At 34.5% G+C, this 13,646-nt stretch overlaps 1 protein-coding gene across 3 annotated transcripts in view; it reads right to left on the bottom strand.

Annotated features, from left to right (window-relative positions):
• Positions 1-2,925: 2,925 nt before the first annotated feature.
• kar (monocarboxylate transporter 10-like protein kar) overlaps positions 2,926-13,646 on the bottom strand; it is a 47,720-nt gene continuing 36,999 nt past the window's right edge. For all 3 annotated transcript variants that reach the window (XM_081768908.1, XM_081768914.1, XM_081768922.1), the window contains 2 exons: positions 6,578-6,803; positions 2,926-3,488 (listed from right to left, as the gene is read on the bottom strand). In XM_081768908.1, coding sequence (XP_081625034.1) covers positions 3,112-3,488; positions 6,578-6,803 — 603 coding nt within the window. In that variant the 3' untranslated portion in view covers positions 2,926-3,111. The remainder of the gene's footprint in view (positions 3,489-6,577; positions 6,804-13,646) is intronic.

Raw genomic sequence — 13,646 nt, 5'->3', positions numbered from 1 at the left:
TGTACAAATGCTCGTGCTCATTGTAGAGGTACAAGTTGTTCTAATTCTGTGGAAGTTGACTGGATGAGATTGAGATAAAGGTTATATTATTAGCGAATCTGCTATAACTGCTTATGACATACTCCCAAGTATGTTAATTAACTTTGAAAAATTAAATTTATTAAATATGTAGCAGAACTTAACATAGTTTATACACATTACTCATAAGAATTACTCGTACAGTACATGTAATTCTTATTTTCAACATAATGCATATAGGTTAAGTTGGGTAGCATATATTCATTTTAATGTAAATAAGCTCTAACACATGGAAACTATTGAACACTGTACTAGACATAGAACTGTAGTGTACTATGGAAAAAAAAATATTGCAATAAAAATATTTGAAAAAAAAATGTTTAATAGTTTGCTTTCAATTGATATAAAGAACAAGGTTCCAAATATTGAACACTGCTCAACATATAATGATATCAAGTAGTCTACTAGGAAACGTAGCATCCATATTGGAAAATTCACCATAGCAGACCTATGCACTCTCGTAGAGTGTTAGACTTCTCACGTTTCTCTAAGGCCCATATTCCACTTCTATTAGTCAATTTTCCAGTTGGAACAAATGAGGACAACTATTACATTGCAGGGCGTTCTCATACAATGGTATACTTCCTAACGTAAAATCCCATGATACAGCATGTGTATACAGCAATTATAATTTTTTAATAATAAATAAATAGATAACTTCTTTGTAATTTTTCAACTTTCTTCTTTTTCTATTCGGTGGGCCAAATAGGAATCAATGCAACATAGTTGAAATCTGCGTTCTATAAGGTTTACAACGATGTAGTCACGACACTGTGAAATTAGGATGGTCGCAGGGTGTTCTCGTATAGTGGTCTATTCCCTCCATTGAAATCGGTGATACAGCCCATAAAGATATCCATATTGGAACACCTTCCTCGGCCTAGATCTCAGTGGTTGTTGTGCATCTTACATATAAATGAGTAAGGTATGTAATAACGAATTTTTGTTCCGCTGCTGTACACACAGTGTTGTCAAAGATGAAATATTTTAGGAAAAATAATTTTTTTTCCTTTTTTTTTTTGTATTTTAAATTTCTTCTTCTTCTTCTTCTTATCAGTGGGCAAAATGAGAAACAATGTTACATCGTTGGAATCTGCGTTCCATAAGCTTTACAAAGATGTATTACTCATTGTTCTATGTTAATTAGGAGGGGCACAAGTGAAACTTTGCAAATAGTAGTAGCGCGTGGCGGCCATGTTGAAAAATTCTTCATAGCGGCCTTATCCTACCTCGGAGAGAGGTAGACTTTTCGCCGTCGTCTTCCTCAGAAATTATATTACAATTTGTTCCCGGTTCAGCCATTTTTTGACCTAACTTTCCTAATCTAATCGTGACCAGGCGAGGGAAGAAAGCTTACAAATCGGGAAAACTACGTTAACATATTGACAACAAATAACACTTAAAGTAGTAGTTTTGTAGTTTTATTATGTCCTTAACCTGCCCGGCTGTGTATATAATTTCTTTATTAGATTGTATTGGATTAAGCTTACCGTCCCATTCAGCAGTAAGGCAATATGAGTCGTGGATCTAAAGTTTAACATGAGATCCGAACCACATGTGCTCCTTCCGGGAATCGAATTCGGCTCCTACGCCAAAGGCGCGTACAGAGCCACGAAGAAGCCTTCATTTCTTTATTACTGACACAAAGGGACATACTTTAATATCACTGGGACAGATTCTGTATTGATAATATCAGTAGGTTTTTTTTTTTTTTTTTTTTTTTTTTTTTTTTTTTTTTTTTTTTTTTTAAAGCAATAAAGACTTATGTGAAGGTTGGTAAACGAGAATCTCTTAGTTGCCGCAACACCGTGGAACGTTCACTGTGACAACTAATGGTACTCTTCTTGCAATCCCTTACCTATGCAGTCATCGTAGAATCAGCGTGGGGCCGATGTGGCAAAGGGAATGAGAGTTCTAAATAATAATAATAATAATAATAATAATAATAAAAAAGCTGTCAACAAAAACACGTGTCCCTGAAAGGTGAAGACGACCAACAATAATGATAAACGATAACCGAAAAGAAGAATCTGAATTAACAAAAATGACAACCATCACCAACCAACCAAAATAAATAAATAAATAAATAACTAAATAAATAAATAAAAATAAAGACTCAATTTTTAAAAATATTTTTCTAGTTTTTTTTTTTCAGTTCTTCATACTTTTCATGCAACATAAAAAAGAAACAACCCATCATACGTAGCATATCAGGATGGGTGCACGTGCATCTCAGTCGAAGAAAGACGTGCACCGATTCTTCTTTTCTCACACTCATATCATTCTTCCGCAGGTCCGTTAGTGGTATCAAAGATCACGCTAATGAAAGGGGTGATGAATGAATGATGAAGCTGCCCTCTCACCTCTATCCACATTAAGGTCCACTACTTGACGGGGGTAAAGTTTAATGTGGTAGCTTGGATGCCAATCCCATTTATAAGATGAAATCGCTACCATGGTCCTACACATTCATCCAGAATTGATTATTTTTTCACAATAAGAATAAATTATTCTACACATCTATTGACGTAATATAGAGTATATGATGTACATATATTACATTAGATATGATGTACGTATAAATTTATGGTGTACAGGTTATGTTTACAGCGTTTGCTGAATATGCTGCGTGACACACTGGATATTCCTTCTTTAATTTAGTGCTAATTTTAGACTTACCATGAGAAAGTTGATTCTATAACATATTATTTTCCTCCATGATGTTTCCTGTGTGTTTCTGCTCAATTTAATGTACACTTAAAGAGTAAAAACTACAAATAAATTATGTATGGAGAATATAATATATATACACACACTTCTAGGATTTAAACAATAAAACAGAAAATATTAAAAACATTACGGTAAATAGCACAACTTTATTTCACATAAAAAAAATAAAATTTACAAACAAAATATTCTATCACAAACTGTATGTTTTCGGCAAGTAAATTTACATCGTTTTATAGTTTTAAAAAAAATATATCTTCTTACACGTAAGTTAAGTAACGATATAATTCTTCATTGTCTTACACATCACATATGTAGATTAACAAAGCTTCGTGTAGGTCTAATGCCTGCTAATAACCTTGCTGTCTCCGGAGCATGGCAAGATGAAATATTCATACAGCTAGAAGAGTACTTTTTCATTACTTTGTCTTTCCCATTGATATTTGAACAGTCTATAGAGCACTTACTAATTGAGTTGAAATTAGGTATGTGATTACTTTTAGTCTTTTCTGGATTATTGTCTGCATCTGCATTTAATGGCTGGGAACTTGGATCTATCACTTTTCTGTTTTTGTCGTTGTTAACGTACTTGACAAAAGTCATAAAGCCAGCTCCAATGATTGGAGGAATTCCAGCCAGAATGAAAGGGAGAAGATAGGAACCAGTGCTATCGTACATTTTTCCTGTAAAATACAAATACACATTATGTATACACACAGTTTCAATTTTAATTCCCACTTTAATGTTAGTAGTACAATAACGACAATATTACATAATACAGACAATATTATGTAATATGAATTGGAAACTTGGAGACACTAATAAAAACAGGCATACACTATAAGCAAACACAAAAAGAAGTAGTGTAGAATAAATGCTAGGAATAATTCGTAAAGAAAAGTATGGATCAGGAAGATGACATGAGTGACAGATATAAGCTTTAAACCATAAACCATAACAGTGGTAAACCATATTGCTACAAAAATGATGCAAGTTGAACGAAAACAATTTTTGACTGTATACAGAGAGAAAAAAAAGAAATGAAATCTTTAAGTTTTACGTCCCACGGTTATGCCGGTTAGGCTAAAGGAGACGGTGATGATGAGAGATGAGTGAAATGGTGGAATGCAGAAAGTGGGAGGAAACGGGAGAACCCCCAGAAAACCCACGAGCACGGTGTTTGTCCACCACAAAGCCCACACGGCGCGAGCTGGGATCGAACCAGGGACCCCAAGCACCGGAGGTAATGCTCTACCACTGAGCCACCGCGCCCCCTACAAGGAGACAAGAAACCACCTGTTGGTATGAAGTGTCACGAAAGAATGCACGAGCTGATGCAGCCTGAGGGTACGGATAGATAATCTGTGGTTTGCTACGATTAACAAGAGGTTGTCAAGATAATAAGATTACATGTCGTGAGGACAAAGAGTTGATTGATTGAGTTGATTTTTTGTTTAACGTCCCGTTCAGCAGCGAGGCTATATGAGACGTGGACCTACTGATTAACGTGGACTCCGAACCACTTGAGCTCCCGCCGGGAATCGAACCCGGGTCCCCCGCGCCAAAGGCGCATACGCTAACCGCTTAGCCACGAAGGAGCTCCGTGAGGACAAAGAGTAGAAGGAATAATTATGTATATGAATATGAAGATTCAAAGAGAAGTCTGTTAAGAAGTAGTAAGAATGAAAGTACGATTCCAAGTGTGAACTAGGTTTGTGGTTTTACATGTAGTGAACACTGGAGTTCTAATTACTTGAGTTATACTATTCCAGATAGTTTACGAAGTCTAATTTAATATCCTAACACTAGCCAAAATCTTCCTCTAAATATTATAAAGTAGCACCACTTACGGACTGTGTAAGGAAATCTACAGAAAAAAAAAATTGCCCAAGAGGGTTATGGTGAAGAGTTTGAGAGACATTCATCTAGTCAGTGGTTGATGATGATTATATACAACAAATTATAATAAAATTGATTAAGGACATGATAGAAATGAACAAAAAGTTTGTTGTAAGCGGTTTTATGAAACAGAAGGAATGAAATAACATTAAGAAAGAAAGAAAAAAAAAATACTCAGTAACATTAAATCTGGCGCTAGAATGGTTTTGCGAGTTATGTGATAGTGTTACCAGATTTAAAATTAAGAGATTACCGTAGCCCATGAGTTGTTTGGTCTATAAGAGTTGTGTGGCCTCTGAGTAAAAAGGATCCCCATTCCAAGCAGGAACAACAAAGGATGGTGTTGTTCGAGGTGAAGGAAATTTCATGCGCTGATTGTATTTGGTGCTATTGGTTACTTACCCACTCTTTAGCAAATTGTCGCAGCTCGTTCTATGCTGCTAACTGCTCGACTCGTATTTCATGAGAGGAACTAATTTGCCTCCTGAATGTAAGTTGAATGCTAAGGGTAACACAGATCACCAGGTGTTACCTATCTTCTTAATATAATGAACTAAGTAAAATGAAGTGAAATTTGCTCCTCAGATTTATTATTACGTTCATTTAAATATTGTATAGATTTTAAATAATTATCATTAAGTATATAAATATTAATACCTATTAATAATTCCAAGACCACTTAGTACTATTTTATATATATATATAATTTACAACACTATATATAATCTTTTAAATAATATATAGAAAATAGTAGTAAGTGAGATCTGAAATTATTAATTTCTCATTATGGAAACTGATACGGGAAGTGAGGTATTTATATACAATGGTTTGAAGTTTGTTATGTAATGTTGTACACAAACTATGCTACCTTCATTTTGCGGAAATGTTACTCTGTTAAAAATTAGAAAAGGGATTTACATATTCTTACAATATATATGTATTTAAGGTTTTAAGTTTGGCTCCCGTTACTATAAATGATGATCATGAACAAGGTTAATAAGCTACTGAAGATGACCTGGAATTAATTTCTAGTATATTACTTAAAACTTAAGTTAATCCCGTCAAGATTTGAAAATAACATATTAAGAAAATATTAACCACGTCGAACCACTATATTGAAAACTACGCATAACTTTGTCCTTCAATTTTAGTTCGGAATAAATATAACGCGATGTGTAGTATAACGAGATGTTTCGCTTAATTTACTACGAGGTTTCTGACAATATTAATATCGTTCAAGATGTAATAAATTCAGAAAACTATTTTAGAAGAAATTACAATTCAATATTATGGAAACTTGTTTATCTTTAGATTATAAATGTCATTTTTAAATTTTAACATATAATTAAAATTGTACATAAATTTTTTTTGTATGATGCTCTAATTCAGCATTCCTCCGGCAAAAATAATTTATAAAATAAAATTTGTTATTCTCTTCGAAATGCTATTTCGCACTTGACCAATCTAAGTTTGCCCGATAAAAAAATATTGTACATATTCCAATGTTTTCATTCGGTACTTTGAATAATATTCCTTGCTTATATGGGTGGCTTCGTAATTCACTCGCGACAGGACTAAACCTAGGTTTATCATTTTGACCCTAAAAACCATGCATCAATCGAAGAAATGGATCTCTTACCGGATGATGCCGTCATACAATTACACCGTCTCACGAAGTGGTGTAAAAACTAAGAGACAAGTTTTAAGCGTGACAGAATATTACAACTGAAATAATGGTGGGAAGTCGCTGACCATGTTAGAAAATACTAGAAGTGGCGCATGTGTGATACACTATTCCTTGTATTATGTATTGAATTCTATGTTCTGAATTAAATACATTCTTCAATACAATGTAGTAATTCTATGAGCTTACCAGCCAACGGAGGTCCCACAGTCAAAGGAATAGAGCAAAGTCCTAACAAGAATCCAATAGCCTGTGATGCACCTGACTGACCACATAGTTGAAATGCTATTGGTCCCAACAAGCTGATGAAGCATCCATCGAAAAGTCCCATTCCCAGAGAGATCGCAATGAGATATCCAAATTTGTTGGCTGCAGTTAACAGCATTGTAAGAATTCCAATGGACACAAATGATATCTGGAAATAGAAACAACCTTTACACAATACGGGATGTTTCTACGTTGAACTATATATTAGTAAACGCACAAACACCACATGCGATCTATTAAATGTTTATTTTTAAATTAGTTTTCTTTCCAAGTCTATTTGTCCCACTTTTCAGTTTTAATCAGCATAAACATAATAATCCTGAAAAAATAAAACCAGAAAGAGAGAGTGACTTGAACATGACTAATACCTGTTTCGTGTACCACTATCCGCCATGGTCAAGTGGTTAGCATAATGTACTTTCTTGCGGCAGTGAGGAGTTCGAATCCTGGCCATCATATTTTACATTTGGTTTCATAATTTGAGAACATTATTGGAAAACAATATAAAACTTCCAACGTATGCAAGATATCGTCAAACACTAACATAAAACAAAATGTCAAAATAAAGTAATCGCTTTGCTACAATTGTTACACACGAAGTGTCATCAAAAAGTACGGTGAATGTCGTTGCACAGCAACACCTATCAACGTTTTATCCATTTCAACCAGTAAGCCTGACAGCCTGAACCTTTGGGACAGTCAGTGTCAAGTTTAGGCAAATTGTGACATGTCAGTTGGCTTCCAGAGGCAAACAGTGGGGACAGGTTAAGGGTGTCTGTCACGGTTCATATACTTCGAGCTACGTGTTAACATTAGGTTTTATTGTAAGCTTTAAAAAAAAGTGTTAAAGAAGCTCATTAAATGTTAAAATCTGTGTATGGTGATAAAGCGGTGACATTGAAGATTTTTTTAGCCCCCCCCCCAAAAAAAAAAAAGTATCAGCGATTCTAAAGCAACAATGAGTCGGTTGAAGACGGGCAAAAATCGGGACGTCCTTCGACGTCAAAAGCAGATGAGAATGTGCAAAAAGTGGCACAAATCATTCGTTCAAACAGGCAAATGACTATTCGAGAGCTTTCTGAAGAACTATACATCTCGTACAGGGTCTTGCAAAATATTTTTATTGCCGATTTGCCAATGAGAAGGACTTGGATATTTATCTATCGGGTAAGATCCTGTTACTAATTGTTCATTCTAATTGATGCTGAAATGATTTCCTTCACTCGAGGTTTCGAGCATTTCCAATTTGTAGAAACGACTACAACAACTGTAAACCATTGGTAACATTCCAGAAGCCATACAATAATACGCCATTCAATAATTCAAAGTGTCAGTGCTTGCAACGTTTACTTTTAACTCAGGATCCTTTGTGAATGACATTGTGTTCCACGAAGAGACTGTGCAATGGATATATCTTAAATTCAAGCAATGATTTGTGAATTTCATCGGTTTTCAGTATGCAGTATTTATACGAGAAGATTCTGCAATTGCAGACATCATAATAAGGTAATATCATTCCTTCATTGATTTATAGTGCTCCACTTCGTTTTAGAAACATATTTCTTTTCGCATTTTATTGGATTTTTCATGATAAAATAATTGACATCAGCATGTAGAATTAAACAAGGACGATCTCTCTCCTGCCAATAGGGAGACGACAAAATTTTAGCTATGCCGTAAAGTTAATCTAAATAATGGCCTAGCTTATGTTTTCATTACACTGTTTAATTTAGAATGAAACAGCGACCGAAATTTGAATTTCCCGCACGTCGACGGTTCATACCGTTTTGTTTATTTTGTCATCGTTAGCATATATATCCCTGTACTTACAGACTACGATGTTTCTTAAGTTTCGAAATTCGCTGATATGATATTTCCTTTCTTTCTTTTTTTAAATAGCAACAATCATGTTAATTTTCCTAATTTTTCATAATTTAAATTTTGACTTCCGAGTGTTTGGTTAGTTTCTTGGATTTTCATTGACCGCAGACAGCATGCATGATATACAATAATACTCCTTGTTTCATCTACAGTAGTTCTCAATAGTTTGTTTACTGTGTTCAGTATGTTGTTGTGTGCAGTAGAAAAGTGTGTTTGTTGTTATGTATGTAAATACCGGTGCTATAATGGTCGAAGTAGGAATTTGTAAGATGCACTTACTTTATTTTTTCCCCCACCTATGGGCCGTGTTCTGGCAGAAAAGCCAATATTAGCTATGCGGAGTGGGAGGTATTGTGAAAATCTCATTTAGATTCCATATATGCAAAATAGTTTCATTATACCGTGTGTTACTTCTATTTTATTTTGATATGTGCGTATGCAAAAGAAAGCACGAGCGTTTGAAAATAAAAATATGTGAAATTTGTTAAGAGTCATTTGGATGTAAAAATGCTAATATTATCGACTATAGGTAAGCAGCTTAAAATAATCTTTGAAGTTTAATAAGAATCACTTACATAAGAAGATATTAACAATTAACAAGATATGAAGATATTAACAATTATTTGTTGCTGTCATTTTTAAATATGGCGCTATTAAGTGGAAAAATGGAATATTCTCAATTCTGTTTTTGATATTTAAGTTTCAATATCTTCGTAATCGCTACAAATACCGAAAAAGAACTTGAAACGATCATTATTGGGTTTTTCAAGAGCTTTTCAATGAAGTATGTATCATTGATGTATCTTTAAAACTAACGTAGCTAATATATTTTATATACTGGAAGATGTAATGCATAATTTTCTGTGACACCAATAATAGTGATAGCATCAGATTGAATAACTTAAAAATTTCGAGTAATTTGTAGAATATTTTGAATAGATTCTATAACATCTTTACAGTTATGAGGAAGATTTTATGGTTACAGTTTTGTTACAGTAAAAATGACAGTTTAGTTACAGTTGTAATACAGTAATGAAAGTCTTTGTAATTTAAACATTTACACACCAATAAGAAATTACACTACGTTTAGTTTACCGTTTAGCTTACTCTTACTTACAAATGTCGATAGATAATCACTTCATCAACATTTTAAAAATAAAAATACTAAATTTTCACATTGTGGAAAAAAATAACATCTTCATAGATGCTCTGGAGTTTTAAGGAAAGAGTTCTGTGCATCATAGAAAGCTGCGACGGCGATAAGATGATTCAGCAGTCTCATTTTCATTTGCTTCATCGGAAGAAGGTAGATTAGCTAAGTCTTCCGTTTCTGCCACAGCACGATTACTGCACAAAAGTTGCTACATATGAGATCATGTCTCCAAAGTTCATCTGAAGTTGCAATCTTCAAATTCAAGAGATCATCAAGCACTGACTTTTGCTGAGAAGGAATAAGTTGAAGATAATTTCCTTCTTTCTTCCAATCTCATTCAGTTGGATCTAGTTTCACACCCTTCTACTCTTGTACCCGGTAATTGGCCCCGAATGAATGTTCCGTTGTGGCAGTAGACGTTGGAAGAAGGTGAGTAAGATTGAAATAGGCATTAGTGGTCGACATCCTATAATTCTCATGTACATTAAATATCCCTTCTTATTTAACGTGTCATTAGAACTTCCTGGGTTTATTGAAGATTAAAATTTCTCTCCTGCAGAAGCAATTGAATTATGACAGGCAACCGGACTCCACTGTTCTTTATAATGAAACTGTCTGTTAATTTCTTGAAAGGTTTTCTTTTCCCCAACTTGTAAGGTGCAGAAGTCGTATCGCAACCAGAGATCGCATGAAGAAAAAGAATATAATGGTGAATTGTCCTTAATGCTTCCTGCAGAAGTTCAGAGCTAAATATATTTTTTGGGATTAAATTTGATCCAGATATTAAATAGAAAAAACAATCTTTAGATATGAGGGAAATGGGAAGTACCAGGAAATCTGAATCCTGGCTAACAATTATAGACCAGTCTCCGCTTTTTATTTCATCTGCTCTTTTTATAATTAATACATTTGTGTCATCAGCAGTAACCTGATAAACAGCTACGCCAGCTTAGTGTAAATATCTTGTGAGCAGATTCAGAAGAATTGTCTTGTTATTAGCAATTTTAAGAAACAAACATTCGAGGTGCCACAGCAAATTTGTTTTCTTTTTAACTATTGTATTTGGACTTGCCCCTTTGTCTGAACGACAAATGTGTTCCACGTAGTTTATTGAGAATTCTACATGCCCATCAAACACCACTACTGAATTACTGTCGTATTTTTCAATAACGAAGAGAACAAAATATTTACAAATGTCATCAAAGGTATCTGTTTCTGTCCAAGATAATTGTGAAACAAATATTTATTATTGATTATTTAGATTGGATTTGACGGTAATGTCAGACTGTGAAACTTCTAGCTCTTTTATCAGCTCTTATTTATTCCCTTTACTCAATGAACGTTATCAAACAAAGCAAGTAGAACTGACAGCTCATACCTTACATAATTTGCAAGTTCTTCATTGATTCTGACAATCCTCTGGTTTGAGTTAACTGTTTCTAACAACATTTCTCCAATAAATAAACCATTCTTTGCACTAACAAGTGACACTATTTCATTTTTCCTGATAAGAGAATATCACTATAAGGTTATCCTGCATTAAAGTGGCAGATATTTTGCCTTCTTCTAAGGCATTGTCACAATTTACGTTTTTACTTGCTATGACACCAGTAGTTAGGGGGAGATGCAAGGAACACAGTATTCCTCTGGAAAGGGTTGTTTAGCCAAAGCCAATCAACAAATGCTTCAACATCTTTTTAGCTCTAATTTGGACTTCCTTAATTCAACATATTGCTCTGACCAAAACAAAGAAACACATGGAAATTCCTCTACTGCGTGTACAACGTTGGCAGTCAATGGGCCGGACTGCACTCATTTTGCTAGTTGTCGAGTTTGCAATTCTTCTCCCATGAATGAGTCCACTACTAGTCTTGAGATCTCTCGTGATAGTCTGCTCAATACACATATCACTCCGAAACTTACCACGCTCTATGCTGAAATATCCTTGTTCGGTGAATTTCTTGAATTCTTCAGAGGGAAGCTGTGCTTTCAATTTCTTCATCTGCTTCATATAACACCACATATCGTCTCTTACATGACGTACAGACGTAAGCGCCAAAAGTGTAATTTTGCAGGAGAGGCATTTGAAGAAATATCAAACAATACATGAATTTCGTTTACGCGTTTAACATTTCTTACTAGCGAAAATCTATGACAAATAAAATTGCGCCATTTTCTCAGATCGTCAGACGAAAGAGTAAGCTTTGAAAAGTCTCCAGTTGAAGTATTTCATTTTTTTAAAATGTTGGCGCTCACGTCCCTACGTCATATAAGCGACGATATTTCCCATAATTAAAGTATCCAGAAGCATCAAATATGGAAGCACATGTTGGATACTGTAGAAGTATCTACTAGCTGGAAATACTGAGTGGAAAGTTTTCTTGTGCGACTAGCTTTACTTGCTTCTTCCAGTTTTGTATATACCGCAGATAACAAATCCGTAAGAACTGTAAAATCTACAGTTCTTACGGAGTTGTGATCTGCAGTACGTACAAAACTGGATAAAGCAAGTAAAGCTAGTCGCATAAGAAAACTTTCCACTCAGTATTTCCAGCTAGTAGATACTTCTACAGTGTCCAGCAAGTGTTTTCACATTTGATGCTTCCGAACACATTAATTATGGGAAATATGTGGTATAGATTTCACAGCAGTTCGAAAATCTTGCAATGAAATATTTCAGTTTAACGTCCCATGTTTATACTCTTTAGGCTAAGGGAGACAGATGATTAAGGTAAGTGAATGTTGATAGAAGAACTGGTGGAGTGGGAATGTGGGAGGAAACGGATATACCCGAGAAAACCCACGCACATGATGATGTCCACCGCAAACTTACTCGAGCGGGGATTGCACAAGGGACCCCATGCATCGGAGGTAAGCACTCTACCACTGAGCCCCCATGTCCCTTCCCCACAAGAGTTCGAATATACGATTCATTACTCACTAAAGAGTTATTCATTGTCTTTGATGATCTATCCTTCATAGCATAACGTAAAACTGAAAACATTAAATTATACGTTATGGCCGCTGAGGAAGGAAACGAGCACGAAAAGCACGTAAAAGGCACGACTTGTTTTCATATGAGAAACTACATTATTTGCACACATTGAACGCCGAAGTTCCTTTAGTCAATTTCCATCCATTATGGTTTCTATAACTCCTAGATTGATATCGCTTCATTTAATTCAGATCAATGTAATATATCATCTTTATATATACGTGCATGTTAAATTATATGTAGTTACGTGAAGGCTTTCATTACTCTGTTAAAACTAATCTATCACATATTGTAATCAGAAAATCTTGTCATAACTGAATATATTATAGAATCTATCCAGAATATTGCTGCAATTTCCTCGAAATTTCTAAATTATTGAATCTGATCCTATCAATATTTTTGGTGTCACGGAAAATTATGCACTGTATCCTCCATTATATATATTAGCTATAAAATATATTAGCTACATTAAAGATACATCAATGATACATATTCCATTGGAAAGGTCTTGAAGTACCCAATAACGATTGTTTCAAATTCTTTTTCGGTATTTGTAGCGATTACGAAGATATTGGAATTTAAATATCAAAAACAGAATTGAGAACATTTTATTTGTTCACTTGATGGCGCCATATTTAAAAATGGCAGCAAAAAAAGCACTCTAGCCTAGAAAACACTTTCTAATGTGCTCTCTCATAAATGGTGCAAGGGATTCCTTGGGACTTTTACTATGTTTATATATGGATATAGTAGAATTGACGCTGAAAATTTCAGCTTGTTATTTCATATTTCCATCTTTAACCCAATTTGGAGCTAATTTTACTGGACTAATAATCTTATCCTGTAATCTTCTGTGTTGTGTATTACTATGTCTTCCAACACATGGATGTTTTAACCCTATATGTACAATATTCCCTAATAGGGTTTGAACATCCATCGATTGGGAGACAAAGTAATAAGCA

This window comes from Thermobia domestica, chromosome 1, assembly GCF_964235325.1.
Source record: "Thermobia domestica chromosome 1, izTheDome1.hap1.1, whole genome shotgun sequence".
In the NCBI taxonomy this organism is placed as follows: Eukaryota; Metazoa; Arthropoda; class Insecta; order Zygentoma; family Lepismatidae; genus Thermobia; species Thermobia domestica.
Note: the sequence above shows the minus strand (reverse complement) of the source record. Positions and strands in the feature narration are given on the sequence as shown.